General features: G+C 39.9%; 1 protein-coding gene across 1 annotated transcript in view; it reads right to left on the bottom strand.

Moving 5' to 3' along the window:
* Positions 1 to 4,876: 4,876 nt before the first annotated feature.
* The window catches only part of PBX1 (PBX homeobox 1), a 354,301-nt gene continuing 338,669 nt past the window's right edge, over positions 4,877 to 20,508 (bottom strand). Inside the window, 1 exon segment of the mRNA XM_056815471.1 lies at positions 4,877 to 10,514. Within this exon segment, the coding sequence (XP_056671449.1) occupies positions 10,422 to 10,514 (93 nt within the window). The 3' untranslated portion in view covers positions 4,877 to 10,421.

The raw sequence follows: 20,508 nt of genomic DNA, 5'->3' as shown, positions 1-20,508 counted from the left end.
ATATCCCTCTGTCTTCTGCAGGTAGGAAAAGTTCCCACTTGGTAGGAAGAAGCCAGCCCTGAGGACAGCACATTAATGAAATGGTACTTCTCTCTGATACCCTGCAGGTAGGAAGAGGCTGGACGAGAACAACATATAATAGAAGATATGTAGACATAAAACAATTCCTCAGATGGCATACAATTGAGATTGTGCATATTTTTAAAAGATGATTCAAGAGTAAATGCTAACTTAAATGAAATAATATATGGAGACTTCTTCATTTTTTTTAATTTGGCAAACACATCATTAGTTATAATAGCATTGTGAGTGGGAAAGGACCTTAAAGACCATTTCACTCAGTCTCCTCATTTTACAATGCAGTCAAGGAAATCCAAGAGGAGTAGTGATAAACCTAATGCAATAAAGCAAGGGAGTGGCCTGTCTATTAGAGTGAGATGAGATGGAAAAGGACATTAGTCAACTTGGCTGCTTCTTAGCCCCTCTGGGGAAGAGTTTATTGGGGAAAGATGTGGAAACTCACAGACTAAAGGGAAATTTGGGGGTAATCCATTAGTCTCATTTATTTGAGCTCTCTCTGGTGCCCATTGTTAAAGAATGTGGAGCCCAGATAACAATTTTAGGAGCATAATGAGCCAACACCTGGAATAGAATGCTTGGTTCTGGTTCTTTCACATCATATGGGATGAAACGTTACTGGAAAAGACTTGGAAAAGGGACATATACTCAAAGGGATAGGGGCAAGGACCAGGATCTGAAAATAGATGAATATGTTTCAAACTCTACTTCTAATTCTCTCTTTAGGTATTATCCTTCAATTCTTATGTCCAGGTCCTTTTATGTGCTATTCCTCATAGATGGAGATGCATTCTTTTCCCCCTTTTACCTTTTAGAATCCTCATTTCTGTCACAGCTCAGTTCAAATACTACTAGTAAGTAAGACTTTTCTTGGATCCCTTAGATGCCATGCTTTTATCTAAAAATTACCTTGAATTTATTTTTTGTGTATATATATGTATATACACACATATACACATATGCATACCTACACACAAATATATTGCACATCTATTTCTGCATGCATGTGTATTCATGTGCATATACCCAAGATGAATTCACAAGATTATATATACATATATGTATATATATATATATGTATTGCTATTATTATTCAGTTGTTCAGTCATGTCTGACTCTTCATGAATCCCTGGACCACAGCACATCAGACCCTTTTATACTCCATTATCTCTCAATGACTGCCCAAGTTCATATTTGTTATTTGCATGACAGGCTCCATCTCATTCTTTGCCACCCCCTTCTCCTTTTGCCTTCAATCTTTCCTAACATCAGGGGCTTTTCCAATGAATCCTGTCTTCTCATTGTCTACATGTGTATGTCTGTTTGTGTGTATACACACACAAATATAGTTATTTATATACATATATAGATATAGATATATAGTTATATGCTCTTATCCAATAGAATGCAGACTTCTTGAGGGCAGGGATCATTTCCTTTTTTACTGTATTCCCAGTACTTTGGCCAGAACATTGAATAAATGCTCATGGAATGATTGCTCCTACCAGGACTTGATATGGCCATGGACACATTGAAGTCATTTCAGATATGGAGGACAGAATGAAAGACCTCATTCATTACCACTATGAGCAGAGAGGTTAGTCTAGAAAATGTCCCTGCCATTGTCCAACCAGGAGCTAATAAAACTGTTTCCTGGTCACTTGGTCTGGAATTAGCTATAGTGAGAGGAGGGTGAGTTTTAACTCCATTGGCATAAGGAAAGCCCCACGGAAGAAGATCATTCTACCAGCACAGGCTGGTATCTTTGCTGCAATTTATAGTCAGAGAAGTTAAGTGATTTGCCTAGAATCAGGCTGATAATGTGTTTTAGAGGTTGGATTTGAACCCAATTCTTGGCTTTGATGTCAGTTCTCTGTTTCCTAAGTCACACTGAATCTCATCACTAATTAAATGTCTTTTAAGTGATATCCACCAACTATTCCTGAATTGAATCCTCTCCACCAAAATACTAGACACTTGCATGGGGGGATTACTACCTACTTAGCAGGGATCAGTCCCTTTAAACAAACTGATGACAAGTCCTTGAGAGACAGTATTGTTTAATGCAAAGAACTTTGGACTGGAAAGGAGACCTGAGGGCTCTGTCACTTGCTATGTGACCAAGGGTAAATTTACTTCCTTTTTCTGGCTGGTTTTCCTGCTTGCCGAGGAAGGAGATTGTAACTGCTGCTTTCTAAGGTTCCTTCTAGGTCTAATGTTACAGGATTCTGTGGTGTTGGTGCATTACAGAGGTGACACTGATGGAGGGAAGAAAGGCCCAGAATGGGTAAAATAGCAGAGTTGAGCAAAAATCATGTAAGAAGGTACGAGGAGGAAGAAGTAGGGGCCAAGAGCAGATGAGCAAAAATACACAGTAAAACTCCATGTGCATGGAGACATTTGAGTTGGCAGCAGGGTCTGGGGCAATTGGGCCATTGAAGAAGGATGTGAAACTATAGTGCAGTATAAGTTTAGCCTGAGGCTGCCTAAATGTCACAGTATACTTTGTATGTATCTCATTTCTCTTGTGAGAGGTTGTCTACTTTTAGGCATTGGTTTTTTAAGCTGAGCTCTCCATAGAGGGGAGTCCAGCTCAGACAGAAACTTTAAAGTTTGATTAAGGGGCAGCTGGGTGGCCCAGAGGATAGAGAGCCAAGTCTGGAGATGAGAAATCCAAGGTTCAAATCTGGACCCCCAAACTTCCTAGATATGTGACCCTGGACAAAACATCTAATGTCTATCACCTTCCCCTTATGACTCTTCTGCCTTGGAACCAATACTTAGGATCAATTCTAAGATATAAGGTAAGGGTTTAAGTTTAATGTTTTATATTTAATTTTGATTATTAAGTTTAATGGGCGGGATAAAAGGTAGCATGACAGAAAAGAGAGAACTAAACCCAGTCAGTTAGATTTGGGTTCAAGTTCAGTCTCAGACACATATTAGCTATATGACTGTGGACAAATCACAATGGTCCAGTGCCCCCCCCCCCCCCCCCCCCCGGCTGCTTACTCTCTAAGACTAGATTAGAGAACAGTTGCTGATCATCATTAAGAGAAGGAATTTCTTTACCAAAGGGTACCTACACCAATACAAATTATAGCTACTCCTCTAATTTCTGAGGTCCCTTCCAATTCTGAGATTCTATAATTTTATGAATATGGTCCATGTTGGACCTTCAGAAGGATCCAAGATGGCAGGTCTGAAGACCAAAGTCATGAACGCAACCCACTGGACTTATAGGGAGTGTGGCAGGCCAGAAAGGAGGAAACAAAGGCCAGTAGGGTTCAATCTGGAGACCAGCAAAGGACTATGTATGCCTTTGAAGGCCTGTCACAAGCCAGTGTAAGGAAAGAAATGAGAAGTAAAGTTAAGGATAAAACGAGGGACTAAAAAACCATGATTTTAACCTAGGACTAGATGGGGAGTAGGCTAGTAGGATGGACTGGCTAAAATGACTAATTCTAAAGCCTAGGGCCTATTGGAGAAAGGGATTGGTAAGGGCAATGTGTTCATACTGGAATGGCCTGTTTAGAACTTTAAGCCTACATCAAATGCAGAGCTTTATTTATTACCATGCAAAATTCATGACATAATATGTATACACTTGAAATGTGCACAACTGCCTTAATTTGTCTCTCCCCTTTCCCCCAACTTCCTCAGACTACTGTGAAATTTGATTCACCATCTAAATTGCCTGTGTGCTGGACCATAATGGATGGTCAGGGGGGAAAATAACCTTTTAAAAAGTTGGTAGGGATGGGGCAGGACTCTAGTTTATCGATCTTTGATTAAACATCTCTTTTAGAGTTTAAAGAATATTTTGCTTATTGTGAGATGTGAGATGATGTGAGAATATGGCAGGGCAAACATTAGTCCCATTTTCAGATGAAGAAACTATGACCTACAGAGATTAAGTGATTTGCCAAGGTCTGAAGAGGATTTAAGTGCTGGAGATTGGATTTCAACTCCTCATTTCTATGTCTTGCATTGTTTCCACTGAGACTGCCACGTCATGGAAAGCAGATGCCATACTTTGTAATCATCATTGTATGTGCCCCATATTTAACAATATGTCTTGGACTTAAACATACTCAGTGAGTATTAGATGGAACATAGAATCAGAGTTTTAGAATTGGAAGGCATCTTAAAGGTCTGCTCCTCAATCCAACATCCCTTATGTCTCAGATTGGATAACTGAGCACTAGAGATCGTAAATGGCTTGCCCAAATACATGTAAGTGGTAAGTGCTATCGTTGGTATTTGAACCTTGGTGCTCTGACTGCACATCTAATCTCTTTCCAAGAAAGAATAAAATCTTCCTTCTTATAACTAGGAGATGCTGCCAGCAAAGAGTCTTTGTAATTGAATAGCAAATAAAATAAATGCATCACAATATTTGGAGCTGGATGGAAACTCAGAGATCTAATCTCCTCATTTTTTAGATAAGGAAACTGAGGCCCCTAGAAGCTAAGTGATTTGCCCAAGATAACACAGGTAGTAAATGGAAGGGTTGGGATGTAAACTTACACCTTCTGTATCCAGAGCCCACACATGGATAGGTTGGTAGGTCCCATTTGATAGCAGTTACAATCACTTATTTACCCAGGGAAAAGTGTCACCAGATTGTTATTATTTTGGCAAATGGAAAGCAAGGGCAGCCAATGTCAGTCATCTAGGGTGTCTTTTGACTCCAGAGTGGTCTGTTGACAGTCAAGTTTGAGAAAGACGGCCAGAATAACCAATGACTTTTAAAAGGGTGGGAGAAGGGAAGAAATTTACAAGAACAACAAGGTGGTTGGTTGGGTTTTTTTTTGCAACAAAAGAAACTATTTATTTGGAATATGCATTACCAGTACAAATTAGGAGACTGTAAAACCTACACCTTGTTAGTATCATTAGAGAACACAAAAGTTTCAGTTGGAATCAAAAGGACAGAGGCCTGTGCTCTCACAGAAGCAGAAAAAGCTTAAACTTCCAAAATCAAAACCAAGCTGAGCTTTGCAGGTTTCATACTCTGAATTATAAGAAAAGGAGGCTTGGGGATGGGGGTGGGGAGAACAAACCAACAACCAAAAGAATGCATTTCAAAACAACTTGAAAACTTTTTATAAGGGAAAGGCAATAAAAGGGGTAGCAAGAGAGAAAGGAGGAGAGAGAGGTTAATTCATTTATTTTCATAATAAGGGGTAGGGAAAGGCTTATGAAAACCAAAAGACTCCAGAAAGCTTTGAGCTAGAGATTGAAACTGAATGGTGATGTGAAAAGTTGGTCATTTTCTATCATCTAAAAACAGCAATACAAGTATGTGGCTGGGGCAGTTTCCTGAAGGATTGCTCCTCAGAATATTCTCTTTCTTCATACCCTCCCTGCTTGGGTTCCAAGAAATTTAGGAGCCCTTGGTCTGATAGAGTTCCTTCCAAATCAATTTACTTTCTTTCCTTTTATCCACCAGCGAATAAAAATATTCCCATTCCTGTAGTCTTGCAAATAACTACAATTTACCAGCCCACTTTTATTTTAGTGGCATTTTAACCAGCCCATTTTGTCCCATTGAGATACATGGGTAGCCCATCAAATGGAAATAAAAACATCCACAAAATAACTCACCAGGCCATAGCTATTAGCCTCAGATGAGCTGTTTTTCTTTCTTAGGGCAAGCTAATGGTCATGGGCTATGGGGCACCATTAGCACACTCCCATTCTACCATAACTAAACACAGATTCCCTAATTGGGGGGGATATATGTGCCCTACCTAATGCTCTGCAATCCTTGCAGACCATGTCTAAGGAGGACCCCTGGCTAAATAAGACAATTATTATCCTCTTTCACATGAAACTAAGCCAAGTGATCATTCAGGCTCAAATTTTCACCTCTTCTTTTTTCCCTCCCTTCAAATTGAACCAAAAGGACCAGATGGTTAAACTACACCAAATATGCCCCATTTTACTGCAATAATGGCTCCAACTATGTAGTAGGTCCCTCAAATTGCAGTAAATTTCACTGAAAGGGCCAGGCTAGGTGGCTCCCAGAACTTCTGAGAAATGCTGTTATTAATCAGGTGGACAGAAATGAAAGCAAACATTTATGGCACTCAGTATCAACCCAGGAAGAAACTATGTCCATGGCACCACAAACATTACATGGTTTCATCCCTACAATTTTCCTATAGCCAAATGAAGAGCTCAAGTCACTAGTTTTTTCCCCAGCTAAAAGCACCACATATGTTAAAAAATGCGGATGAGCAAAGCAACATCTTTGATAGCTTTGTCTTAGCTTTTTTGAGAATTCTGAAGGGCAGGAGAGGAACCAAAAAAACAAACTAGTCTACTGATTTCATCTTTTCACATCACCTACTATATATATTTTAAAGGAATAAAAAAGGCAAGGTCATAGTCTGGACAATCCAAAAAAAAATCAAACAAACAAACAAACAACACAATAACCAAATAGCCCCCAAAAGAAGCAAACCAAAAATAACACAAACAAAAAAAAAGTATTTTTTTTTGTATTTTTTGAAGAATAAGAAAAGAAAAGAAAAGAAAAGAATTTACTTCTGGGTCTCAAAGTTAATAAACATAATAACGTGTTAGGATGTACCTATTATGCTCACTATTCCAACTTTTCTTTTTAGTTTACAAAATGAATTACTGTCACTTTTAAACATTGTGAAACAGGAAATGGATGTGCACAACTCGACACTTTTCTAGCATTCTTGAACTAATTCACAAATGCAAGAAAATAAAAGAAAAATGGGGGAAATGATGAATGTAGGTAGTTCGGTGTTAGAAACAAATGCAGGAATGATGCGCATTGTCACAGAAAGAAGAGGGGCAATTCCCCAGCCTGTTTTGCGTGCTATGAGGGTCATTTTTAAAATTTTTATTATAAACACTATTAAATTCAGACCGCTTTTTTGGTTTTTTTCTTTATCTGAATATACAAGAACATTCATTATCAAATGTTCATAATCAATACTACAAAGAACGAGACACAAGTCGCAAGAAACAATGGAAAATGTTAATAAAGCTGAAAGAATCATCGAGAATTTTTAAAGTTTTTTTTTAGTTTTTTTTTTTAATTTGAGTTTCTGCAGTTTTTTTTTTTTTTGGTATCGAAGTCAGGTTTTTCTGGGCAGAAAAAAAAAAGCAGAAGCAAAAAAAAAATATAGAGGGATGAGTGTGAGAAAAGGCAAGTAGCAAAGAAAGAATGATCATCATAGCCAAAAGAAAAAGCAAATTAAAAGATGAAAGTTGGCAAAAATACTTCAAGGGAGTCAATAACTATACAAGGAAAGGAGAAGGGAGCTGAAAGGGGGACATTATGGACAGGATGAATAAACCAAAGCTCTGGCAAATCATTTTTCAGGGATAATCTGCTGCCAGGTAAAATTAAGGGCACCTACTTCCCCTAGAAAATGAAGGGCATCTGGGGACAGAGCTGGTGCCTGAGTGGCTATCTGACTATGGATTGTATGATCATTCCATTTCAGGAGGCACCGCCATACCCAAACCTATTCTTTTGCTGAGCTCCTGCTTGACCCAAAAGTGAAAGAGCTCTCTTGGCTGCCATGATGGTGGCAGAGTGGTGACTTGAAATCTTTCCAAAGGGGTGGGACAGAGAGATGGAGAATAGAGTGAAGAGTATAATGCGGGAGATGCTTTGAGAGTGGAGCAAAGTGCAAATGAAAGATGTGGGAGAAATTGTACATGGGATGAGGCTCTGCTCTGAGTTTTCCTTTCCACTTGCTTATGATCATCCTGTATCTGGACCTGAAGGTCTAGGATGGATTGGGATCTTCTGGTTCTCAAGAGATAGGAATTCTTTTGGTAGCCATACCCCTTTATTCTGGTTGACTCAGATGTTCTTAACTCTGGTAGGGGTGCTAAAACAAAACTCCCCATTGATTTTAACAATAAGAGTACTTGTCCAAGAGACTCCCCACTTAGAGAATATTGCTTCTACAGAGCTACTGATTACTTTTCCACCACAAATTTAAATCTTAAGATTCATCAGACCAATTCTTTTCTCATTTCATTAAAAATTATTATTAGTCATCAAGGTATAACTCTACCTACTGGCAAGAGAAATTTAAATTTCCTCAAAATTTATTGATTCTGAGTTACGTATTTAAGGGGAGAAAGGCAGGAAGGCATGAATTTGCCCTGCCCCCCAAAAGAAGGACTTTCATTCATTTTCACAGTGTCATAAGTATGATGATGACCAGATGCATTCTGAAAATACTTGTCCTGGTCTCCAGAACTTTGGCAACCAACTGGAAAGTGTCATAATTAGAAGATGTTGGGAGTGGTGGGCAACTATGGGCAGGCTATTTCCAAAAGGATTTACAGCGTCACATACTGGACCCACATTTGGAGCAGTAGTGTCAGGCAGATCCCATCAGTTAACTTAGAAACAGTGGTTCAAGCTAGGAAACAACCTTTCTTTCTGATGACAGTCAAGAATTAGAGCAGTAAAGCTCTCTACTTTACCTACAGATTAGGCCAGTTCAGGCTAAGAGACCATCATCTTACACTCATATGCTAGAGAAACCAAGTGGAGACAACCAGAGGGCAAACAAGATTCAGTAGACCCATGGGTTGCTTTGATTCCAGGATCTCAAAACACTGTTCAAATATATATGTATATATAGATACGGATCTATATGTACATGTACATATACATGGAAGTCTTACAAAGTTCTTGGCAAGGTAGGCATAACTCTCCCCATTGGCAGATAAAGAAATTGAAGCACTAAGAGATTTAGCCACCTTCCACTCTGTAATGGACAGGGTTGCAGCTTTATGGCTTGCATAGTTGGCTATGAAAAATTATAAATGCCTGACTGCTTAGGGGGTGTTAAAGAATACCCTGCTAAGAACAAATGCTTCTCTCTGAGAGGTGGCCACCATGATGAACTCAATAAGAAATTCTTACTACTCCTTCCTCAGATCCTTCAGGTTTGTAATTCAAAGTAGACCAATCATGAGCAATGCGCCATGTTTCTCTTCTACAGCAAGAGGTTCAGTCAAGGATCGAGTGTTCTACGAAAGTTGGCAATTGGTATGATATACCTAAAAGAAAAGACAAGTCCACTCTATAGACATTGTAGGTACCCTATATGGCTTTCCGAGAGCTCTAGGAGTGATGGGAATGGAAATAATTTCCATTAGAAATACTACCTCTGTTTTAGCTCATTCCTGCCTGTCCTGGTCAACTCTAGGCTTGGTGGTCCTGAAACTCCCCACCTTTCACCTCCTATTTCTTCTAACAGTGACCTTGACTCAGAGCTGAGTTTTCTCTCTTCATCTCACCACATGCATAGTGTAAGGGTTACTAATGTTAAGTATCTATGAGGGATGTGTGAGCAGGTTTGGGAAGTGAGTGAATGGAGGAAAGGTTGGTTGGAGATATTCTGGGCAAGGACTTTCTATTTCCTTCTCCCTTTTCCTTGCCTAACCTAGCGCTAGACATACAGTGAGCAACTAATGAATGCTTATGGATTGTTGAATGTTCTCCATGAACCGTGCCTCAGAAATCAAGAGCTGTTGTAGGGGGGAGAGAAGGCACACAGGAATTCTGTTTCTTCCCACTCTCTGCCTCTCCTACCCTGCTGCCCAATTCCCTAAAGTGTTTGGGCAGGCAGTACTGGGAATCTACCTGTCAGAGCGATAACTGGAAATGAGGGAGCCTTAGAAACCCGTCTACGGTAGTCTGCCCAAGAGTCACTGGGATAAGGGAGAACAAAGGGGAAACAGTTCCAATTCAGAACTGCTCCCAGAAATGGAAGACCAAGGGCAATGGGTGGAGGGGCATCTGGAATGGAAAGGGCAATGTGGCGTCTTCCTGCTAAGAGGTAGTGTGAGTACAAGAGACACTGAAAGAGAAGGGTTGCCTGTTAGTCTAGGAGTGAGGTAAATTTGGCTCCTCAAACCACCAGCATGAAAATGTACAAACACTTTTATTAATTTTTTTTTGTAATTTGTCTTTTTTTCCTCCTTTTTAAATTCCTCTAACTGTTGAAAATATCCTTCAGTGATGTAGCAGAGGCCGCGGGGCGAGGGAAAGGTGCAGGGAGGATGAAGGAAACAGGGCTGACAGCTGGAGGCAGGGGGAAGGGGTGGCTTCTACCCAGAAAAGAAAGGGAAGAGAGTAGAAAGAAGTGTCCAGATTGGCTGAAATAGCATCCCGAAGAAGAGAAGAGAAGGAGACTCTTATTGTGTTTGCTGATTGCTTCGACCTCCAGTCTGACTGCTTCAGCGTTGGGGAGAGAAACCCTCCCTCCTGCCCCCACCCCCCATTTTGGGGCAGGAGGTCAGTCAGGGATGCAATTGCTGGGAGATCAGTTGGAGGTATCAGAGTGAACACTGCCAGGGCCTTCTGTAGGGGAGGTCACTGATGAAGGGGTAGTAGCATCCTGCCAACCTCCATTAGCCTGGAAGGAAAAAAAAAGAAAAGCAAGTCAGTTTCTTGGTGATCTAGGACCTCCTTTTATCACCTCATCAATGATTCAGCCATTAAAGGATTTTTTTCCCACCCAATCATCATTCCTTCCCCCCTTGGTTAAAAGGTGGATTTTAACCCTCAAAGTTTAGTCTTTGGATAAAACCATAACATCCCCCACTTGAATTGAATGTCTACTTCTCAAAGTGCTCCCACTTGTATGATCTTGCTCTATTTTCACACCAAGTTTGGGTAAAGGTGGGTCAGGATTAATCTTTCTAAAGCACATCTCAAACCATGCTGTCTGTTGCTCAAGAACTTTTAGTGGTGTCACGTTGAGCGCTATAACTCCAGGGTATCTTTCCTGACATTTTTTTTCTATTTGAATTAGTTTATTTAGTCAATTTAGGACATTATTCCTTGGTTACAATAATCACATTTTCCTGACATTTTTCACACATCTCAAACTCCATATTCCAGTCATATTTATTAATTTCTCACTCTCCAAACTTGGCATTTCATTTCCCATCGTCCATGCACAAAATGCGCCCACTGCTTCCCCTTCCCTTAGGATTCCTAGCTTCCTTTGAAGCTCACTTCAGATGCCTCCTTAAGGAGAGCTTTTACTATCACAGCCAGTTCTTGCATCCTGTGCCTCCACAAATCAACTTGTATTTAGAATGCGAGATCCCTGCAGTCAGGGACTATTTCATCTTTGTTTCCCTTGTGTCTAGGATAGGGTGCTTAAGAAATGCTTGTTGATTTATTGTTTTATCTTTGACTTATAAAGAGAAAAAACCTTAGAAATCAACTCCGACACGTTCATTTTACGAGTAAAGAAATGCATAAGCAGACTAGTTATTTAGTAATTGTGCAGTGGCTTAATAAGTGGCAGAGCTGGGATTTAAACCCAGATCTTCTGCCTGAACCACACTGAATCCTTGCAGAATGACCTAAGATACTCAGGTGGGAACAAGGACTGTTTTATGCATTGGAAGTCCTCAATGAATGGACTATGTCTAATTTCAGTAAGAAAAATAATAAATAAGACACTCTATTCACCTCAAAGGCTTTCTCCTTTCCAGCCACCTAGATTAGCCATCTCAATAGCAATATACACTCAAGCAATAATCTGTGAATAAATCTCTTCCCATTAAAAGTCTAATTTCAAGGCACAGTGAGGTGCCCATGACAACTTTTAGATGAACAGAGATCGTAAGTAGCCAAGACAGGGATTGAATCCAAAGCAATTAGAAGCAGCATTTTGGATGCTTCAGTGGAAAAATGTAAAGATGGAAAACATATAGATGGAATAATAAGGAAACACTGCTCTCACACACATGAATATATTTCAGAAATACCTCTGGATCCCTTGCCAAAGTTTGGACACCATTGGCTGAAGCTCTTAGGCTAGATACACAGAAGGACTTCCTCTAAGTAAGTGCTTTTAATACAAGGAACCATTGTGCATTTTAGGGGTCTTTTAGAAGAAGTTAGATGTCTACACCTCCCCTGGATAACACCCACACAAGATCACAAACCCCAAGAAAAAAAAAAAGAAGTGAACCGGATTTCTTATAAATCACAAAGGTTGTACTGGCTGTAGCATCCCAGCTTTCATGCTAAGACTTTCGGATGATGCACAGTCTTGGGAAACAGCTGACCTTGCTTACTGCCATGTTAACCCTAGGGAGCAATTCCTTTACTCTTCCTGGACTGTGGGTGAATATTAAGTAGGGAGTTCCGCCTTTGTGCATTATTTATCTTTGAGTGCAAGAGGAGCCAGAGATACTCTTGTGAACAATGGCATGATGGGGCAGGGTATTTTCTCCCCTCTACTCTGGCCCCCTCACAACACCCACATTATTTTCAGATGCAAATTACACCCTCCCTCAGGGACATGCTAAACTTTCTAAAATACTTGTGCCAAAAACTGCACAGAGGGAGAAGAAAGGAGTTAGAAAGCTAATGTGCGGGCCAAGATGTGTCCAATATATCTTCCACCTGCTACCCAAGTGGGAGTCCCAATGCATTTGGACTGAATCTGGTCATTCTGCCAAGCAGGGCTGAATAGAAGCAGCTGATAGAGCAGTGGATAGAGAATTGGGTCTGGAGCCAGAAAGAGTTGAGTTCAAATCCAGCCTCTGATATTTCCTATTGTGTGACTCTGAGTGAGTCACTTCATCTTTGCCTGCCTCAGTTTTCCCAGTTGTAAAATGAGGGTAATAATAGCATCTCCCTCCCAGTGAGGCTTAAATAGGATATTTGCAAAAAATCTTAGCACAATGCCTGGCACACAGTGAGCACTTAATATATATTTATTCCTCCTGCTTACTTCAGGGGTTTTAGTAAGTTTGTAGCAAAAGTCAGTAGATACAATATGGAAGACTAATATTGGGTGGAAACATAAAATAAAATGGTGATAGAGTGGAGAGAACTCAGAGGTTTAAAGTCAGAAGACATTGCTTTACATGTTATTTTAGGAGCTAAATCTACCTTTGTGACTTTGGCAAAGTCTTTCACTTTCTAGGTCTCTATTTTCTCTTTTAGAAAAAAATGTCTTTTAGGATAAAATGCAGCAATAATCTTGTATATGGAAGTCCTGATTTACAAAAATCTGAATTACTCCTCTGTTGACCATTGAAAGTCCTTCATGGTCTGGCTCCAACCTATCCTCTCCAGGCTGATTTCACATCATTCCTTCTTGCATCTCACCTACTCAGTGCTCCAGCTGAAGCAGACTTCCCCCCTCCCATATGCCATTGCACAAGCTGTCCCTCATACTTAAAATGCTCTCTCCCTCCTCCCCTTTGCTTTTTGGATTCCCTAATCCCTTCAAGTTCTGCAACATACCAATGGCCTTTCTGATTCCCCAAGTTTAGCACACTCTCTCGAGTCACCCAAATTACTCTGAATTTATTTTTGTGTAGATTAATCTGTTATTTCACCTGTGGAGTATCAGTTCCTTGAAAGCAAGGTCTGTTTTCATGTTTGTCCTTGGAGTTACCCCCAAGACCTTACACACTTCTTGACATGTAAATAGTTCTTAATAAATATTTGTTGATTTGAATTTGCCTCAGAAAGTAGTTATTTGCTTTTAAAGAATCTTCCTCATCAGATTTATAAATAACAAGATGTTCAATTATATTTAAGATTTGATTTGATTTGTATTCAACTTTACATCTTCTATGGAAAGTATTTCCCAACTAATTTAAGAATGAATTAAAAAAAATGGCTAAAATAGAAGAAAAGGCAAGAAGAAATGGAAACCCAGCCCTATTTCCTGGCCCCTAGTTCTGCCTGAACTATTATTTAGTGCCTACTAACTGGCCACCTTGTCCACTTCGTTTTTCTTAGTGTTAACATAGTAATCTTCCTTTATAAGACACAGCCCAACTGACCATGTTATTCCCTTACTCCAAAAATATCTATGTCTCTCTATTTCCAATAATGATATATTATTTTTTTTTAAACTGTTAACTTCTGCACTAGAATTGATCCACAGTATTAGTTCCAAGGCAGAAGACTGGTAAGGACTAGGCAATGGGGGTTAAGTGACTTGCCCAGAGGAACACAGCTAAGAAGTGTCCCATCTCTACCCCTGGTTCTCAATCTACTGAGTCATCTACCTGTCCCAGTATATGATTTCTTTAGCCAGTCACTTAACATTCCTTTTAATCTGGCTCTAGTCTACTTGGCTACTTTTACTCGATATTAGCCCCCCCCCCCTTTTTTTTGCCTTCATCATTCCAGGCCAAACTGGGCCACTAGCTATTCTCTGAATTTGACTTGCTGTCTTTTGTTTCCATGTATTCCTGAGAGCTGTTCCTTATTGCTCTGCAAGCATTCTCTCCTCATCTCTGCCTTTAAAATTCTTTCTCTACCTTTAAGATTTATCTTAGGAGTCAGCTCTTCCATGAAGCCTTCCCTGTGAAGATTGCCTGTCATCCCCCCCAAAACTTGTAATTATTCTAAGCCTGCTAAATATTTCTTAGAATGCTTTGTCCAGATTTCCCTGCCTTGGCTCTATTTCCCCTTATCTTTTATCAAATTTGTCAATGTACGTGTCAAGATCCTCCATACATCCCCTTCCCATAATAGAGTATAATCTTCCTGCAGGCAAAGACATCGCCATTTTGTAAATCTTTGCATCTCCATTGCTCAATCCAGTAATATTTAAAAATGTTCTTGAATTGATTCAAGTTGACCTGATGCACAAGAGTTTTAGGGGGGATGGAAGAGTGGTCAACTGTGACTGCCACGTTTGCTATTTTTTCTGGAAAGAAGCAGGTGCCACTAGCTGAAATTTCCCTCTGAAGTAGTTCCAAAATCACTTAAATTTAGCCTTGTACACTATACAGGCTTGGTTGAGGTTGAGATCTCTTAGTCCTCTCCTCCTTCCCTTTCCCACTCTTCTCCTGTGCTTACCTTAGCAGCACACCGTTGATGCAGAGAATCCATCACTGGATGTGACAGGCTAAGCTAGCCTGGCACTAAGAAACTCTCATTTGCAACCCAGAAATACGCTGAGGTGCCACAAACAGGCTGATGTCAGCACCAACTCTAGCTAGATCTGCATATGGGCCAGATGCCATTACGAGAGATGCCTTTGGTGTGAATGAGGGGTGTACATGATCCAGGGCCCTAAATCACCCAGGTAATGGTGGGGCTGGTTAGACAGAATAGCAACAGAAACATACAAAGCCTTTTGACAATGGGAGAGACATCAGCAAAAATAGACAAGAAAAGAGGAAAAATAGTCCCAGAATCCTTTTTTCTCCCCAACTACATCTAGATTTCAGTTTGAATACTCTTTAAGACTTTTCTCTTTTGTGACACTAAATCCCATCAGCAACTATTTGCCCAGGAACTTTGCAAGACAAAGAATGTAGTTTCTCTCCCTCTCCTTCACACCACCCGTTCCCTACCCCAGTGATGTGAAGATTCTACTAAAGAAAAAAAAATGGGCATAAAACATCAGTGCTTAGGACAGCTGGGTCTGGAACATGGTCTGTCATGGACCAAACAGGTCCATGTGTTTGAAGAGTATTTCATTCACTGAGGAGGGAACAAAAGACAATCTCACAAACCCTAGTGCTATGGGTAGGTTTCCAGGAGTCAAATGTAAGTGGCTTTTTGGTTTGGCTACTTCCTTTTCTGTCACTCAAAGAGTCATCAATGAGACCTGTCAGTCTAAACTTTAGTCCAAATAAGGATGTTTAATATAATCTTTAGAGAGAAAGCAAATGGGGAACATGCTGGTTTTGGCCAAAGCAACCCTCCCGACATCCCTATCTTAACAGGCTTTCTTTCCCTCTTTCAGCTCAGAAGACAGATGAAAAATTATGCTCCATTCTGTGCTCCCAAGTGATATCTTCTTCTGTCATCAAAGAATTAATCAATGATAACATGGCACATGGAAAGAATCTTGCAATTGGGGTCAGAAGACCTGGCTTTGACATTTCACTGGCTGTCTGACCATGGAAAAGTTACTTAACTTTTCAAAGGTTCCATTTACTCAATAAAATTGGGATTAAAATTTAATTAATGTAGATTGTTGAGAAGCAAATACTTTATAAACCTTTGTCACTGAGTGAGTGGGTCATTCATAGAATAACTAGGACAAAGGAAGACCATAAATAGGCTGTAGGGTATTATCAATGGGCTCAAATAATATTTGCAAAGAATTGCATGATCAGAAAAGGAGGCAAGAACAAAGGATAAAGATTTCACAGACTGCTTTGGAAACCATCTAGGCCAATTGGATTGGGAGTCAGGAAGACTCAAATTTAGATCCTGACTCATACACTAAATCTGTATAATCCTGGGCAAATTACTTAATCTCTCTCAGCCTCAGTTTCCTTGTCTATAAAAAAGGGATAATAGTACCTACCTTACAGGGTTATTGAGATGATTAAATAAAATAGCATGTAAAATAATCTGCAAGCTCTAAAGTATTATATAAAGTCTGGCTATTATTATTGTTTTCCACAACATTGGCATTATTATTATGTATCCCCAGAGTCTTAGACATAATAGGTCCTTGATAAATGTCTATGCAATTGAAACTGACCTAGAGGAAGACCTCTAGAATACTGAGGGGATGGACACCTCTCCCCCTTCCTTTGCAGCATCTACAAGACGTGGACAAGAGGGACACAGGATGAGAAGGTATGGATGGATTTCAATCCTCACTCCTGGAAGGAATATGAACACTGATGAGATCAAAGACCTTTGAAGTACTATGAAATAAGCATGATTCTGGATAATACAAAGACATATCAGACACAATCTTGACCCTTAAGGACTAAAAATCTATCAAAGGCCATAGATAAATTATAAGGGAATTACTCCAATTGCTTGGGCTACCACAGCTTAGGCTGCCGCAGTGGAAGACTAGAACAGCCCGCTAGGGTTTGGATGACAGAATATGGGAATAAATGAATGAAAATAATGAATGAATCAAATAAATGAGAGAATCCTCTGATAAGACAGGCAAAAAAAAATAGCACCAGCTCTCAAGGAGCTTACAATCTAATGGGGGAGAAAACATGCAAACAGTTGCATGCATTTAAGAAACATATAGGGTAAATTGGAAGTAATAACAAAGTCCTAAAAATATATTTAAATTTTATTATTTTTAATCATGTTTACTAGCCTGCAAAAACTTTTCTAGGGCTTCCAATGTTTATCGACGTTTTGTATTTAGATTTGAATCTAAGAATGATATTTATATAAGACTTTAAAGTTGGTGAAGTGTTTTAAAAATATTATCTCATTTGATCCTCACAACAAGCTATTATTATCCCCATTTTGCAAATGAAGAAACTGAGATAGAGGTTAAATGAGTTTCCCAGAATCACCAGGTTAGTGTCGGAAGCTAAATCTGAATGTGAGTTTACTGACTCCAGGTCCTCAGCTGGACCCACTGCGCCACCTAGGTAATGAAGCTGACCTGAGCTTCAGCACCTGAATTGGTATGGGAAGCCTGGCTTAATTTAGGTCCTGCTTCTAGTCAACATTGAAAGCTCAGTTCAAATACTACCTCCTCCATGAAGCCTCTCCTTATTCCTCTCCTCATTAGCAGTCTTTCTACTTGGACAAGCAGAGCATTTTTGTACCTCCCAAATACACAGCATAGGAATTGTGGTTTGTCTTTATATCTTCAATATATTACATGGTGTCTGGCACCCTGTGGGCATGTGAGTGGCATGGCTGAAATAAAAAAAAATCTAGAAGCCCAGGAACCATTTCTCAAGAGGAGGGGCTAATGACATAAAATTAAAAACAGATTACAATGGATAGAATCAATGTACATATGTTTTATGCCTACATACATCCATGTATACCTGTATGAATTTAATGTTGTTGGAACAATCCAATTCTGCCACCTGAACTGACTTGTCAATGTCATGGCAGAGCCATACTGTCATTCTTGAGTTTGGCCATTCCAACTTTCATGGAAGTGATAGTTAAATGGTTGGGGGCTATCAGGAATGCATTTCTACTCCATGATGAAGGGAGGATGATACATGTCCCTAAATTTGCCTCCAGAGGATCATTAAGTGGGATGTCCAATAGCAAGCCATGAACCACAAAAATGCTTTGGGGGATCCTAATACCCTCCATTCATAAGACATAGCCTGACCCAGAAATGATGCCAACTTCATGTGGGATGCAATCCCATTCACATTCTATTCCGGAGGCCATTGTCTCATTTGAGGTCATCTGAATACTTCCTGTGTGTTATCTATGTTCCACTGAAGGCAGTGGCAGTGAAACTGGTCAGCTTAGTAAACTGGAATCTGCCAACCTAATCTCATGGCCACATAGTAAAGTTAGGATCCATGTCCTCATGAATCTAGCTACTGAACTCAATCTGTATTATTGAAAGTCAGTAAGCTAAACCTCTTCTTGGAATATACCTATGCTCTTATTGCAAGAAGGGTGCCTAGTTAAGATACATCAGATAAAATATCATAACATATCGACATTCTAGCAAGATCAGACTATCACATAATAGAAGGAAAGTCATCCATGAGAATTGCTTTGCTTTAGGCACTTTTGTTTACTTGCATCATCAGTGCCATAAGAGAAACTTGGAATCTGGATGGTCTACTTCTAGGTGGGAAAGTCATCCATGAGAACTGCTTTGCTTTAGGCACTTTTGTTTACTTGCATCATCAATGCCATAAGAGAAACTTCGAATCTGCATGGTCCACTTCTAGGTGGGAAAGTCATCCATGAGAACTGCTTTGCTTTAGGCACTTTTGTTTACTTGCATCATCAGTGCCATAAGAGAAACTTGGAATCTGGATGGTCCAATTCTAGGTGGGTAGTGGGAAATTCATTTCCCATGGGACACTGGCTAAGGCTTGTTTATAGTCTTGTCTGGGGGACAGGATTAATTTCTTATTCCCATTAAAGGTAAAAACAGGGCAGCTGCCTGTATATAATGTTTTTACTTCCCATAGTTATATACTGGTACATAGGTCAAGCACAGTTAGAGGAGGTCATTCTAAAAATGTCTCTGTGTTTATCTGATGTACCCAGGCTATCTTGTTCTTCTGACTTGGCCAACCACAGAAGCAAATGTTGATAGAGTAAGCTGGAGCTAGAATTAAATGGATGTGTACTCCAAAACATATACCCTGATCCAAACTCAAGCACACACGCAGAGCAACGTGACTTTGTGACTTCATTAGTCTAGAAATTCCTTCCATCCTAAAATTTAGGGTCTTTATGAAATTGACTAAAGGTCAGACAGGTCAAGTAATTTGACCATGATCGCACCACTGGCCTCAGAGAGAGACACTGAGCTCAGCCCTTTTGGACTCCAGGTTCCTCATCCTCCTCTCATCCTGCCTCTTATTAAAATACATATTAAAGAGTGAACTAATGAATACCCAGATTCAAATGCAATTCAGTACTACTAGAGGGAGAAGGTGTAGGCTTATACCTACCAACACACATTCCTACAGTTTGGTCTCATATGTACATCTGTTTCTCCTCAATACCAAGATCAAGGAAGAATCTGGACAGCGATGTAATCAAATCCAGATAATTCAGGCAAAGATATTTTTTCTTGAGCAAAAATGACCTGACTATGAATGGATAGCCCCAATTTCATTTCTTATGAGGCATTTCACTCTCCTTTGGTTGTGTGAACCAAGAAAGGATGGAGCCATGATGCACATACAAGGGATGCCTAGATGATGAGCCAACAACAACAACAAATGAATGCATCGAGCTCTCTCCTAGCAAGTTCATATATATATATACTTTTATATATATGCAACGTCCATCCCCCATGCAATACTCTATGCAAGCATGCTTTGTATCCTTTATTATTACATGGGAAGGCATATACCCTAACACATTTCTGACCATCCAAGAGACAGCAATTACCACAGATTATCAGACCGACAATGACATGCCATGTAAAGAGAGACACTGAGCCAACTCTACATCCCAGAGACTGGCATATTCAAGTACACTTAGGACATTAATAGCAATTTACGTGCCATCACTGAGACAAAGCCACAAAGGCTCCGTTGGCAGCCTCTTATTTTGAAGCCTATTATTTGTGGGAGTTACAAGCTATAATCACAACAGAAACTTTCAAAACCCTTATCTTCCGTGACGCACCAAATCTATTTCAGAGCCGTAATTGCTATGTCACCAGAGAGTTTGCAGCTTAATGCACTCAAATGCCGTTTGGTGTTTGCAGGGTCATTACAGCTAACGGAAAGAGGAGGGGTGAATGGGGGAAGATGAAGGTGGTGGGGAAAATGGGTGGGGGGAACATGGAAGGAAGATGCTCATTGGGGGAGGGGAGAGCAGGCAAACAGCTTTTAAAAATTGGGTCCTGGTTGCTATTGTACCTAACTTATTTTTAGAGGAATTCTGCTTTTTTTTTTTTAATTCTATGTACAGAAGAAATGAAAGTGAGAAGGGGGGGGGGATCCTTTGTGCTCAAGAGCACC

This window comes from Monodelphis domestica, chromosome 2 (genome assembly GCF_027887165.1).
Source record: "Monodelphis domestica isolate mMonDom1 chromosome 2, mMonDom1.pri, whole genome shotgun sequence".
Taxonomy (NCBI): Eukaryota; Metazoa; Chordata; class Mammalia; order Didelphimorphia; family Didelphidae; genus Monodelphis; species Monodelphis domestica.
This window is presented reverse-complemented; position numbering and strand designations above follow the sequence as displayed.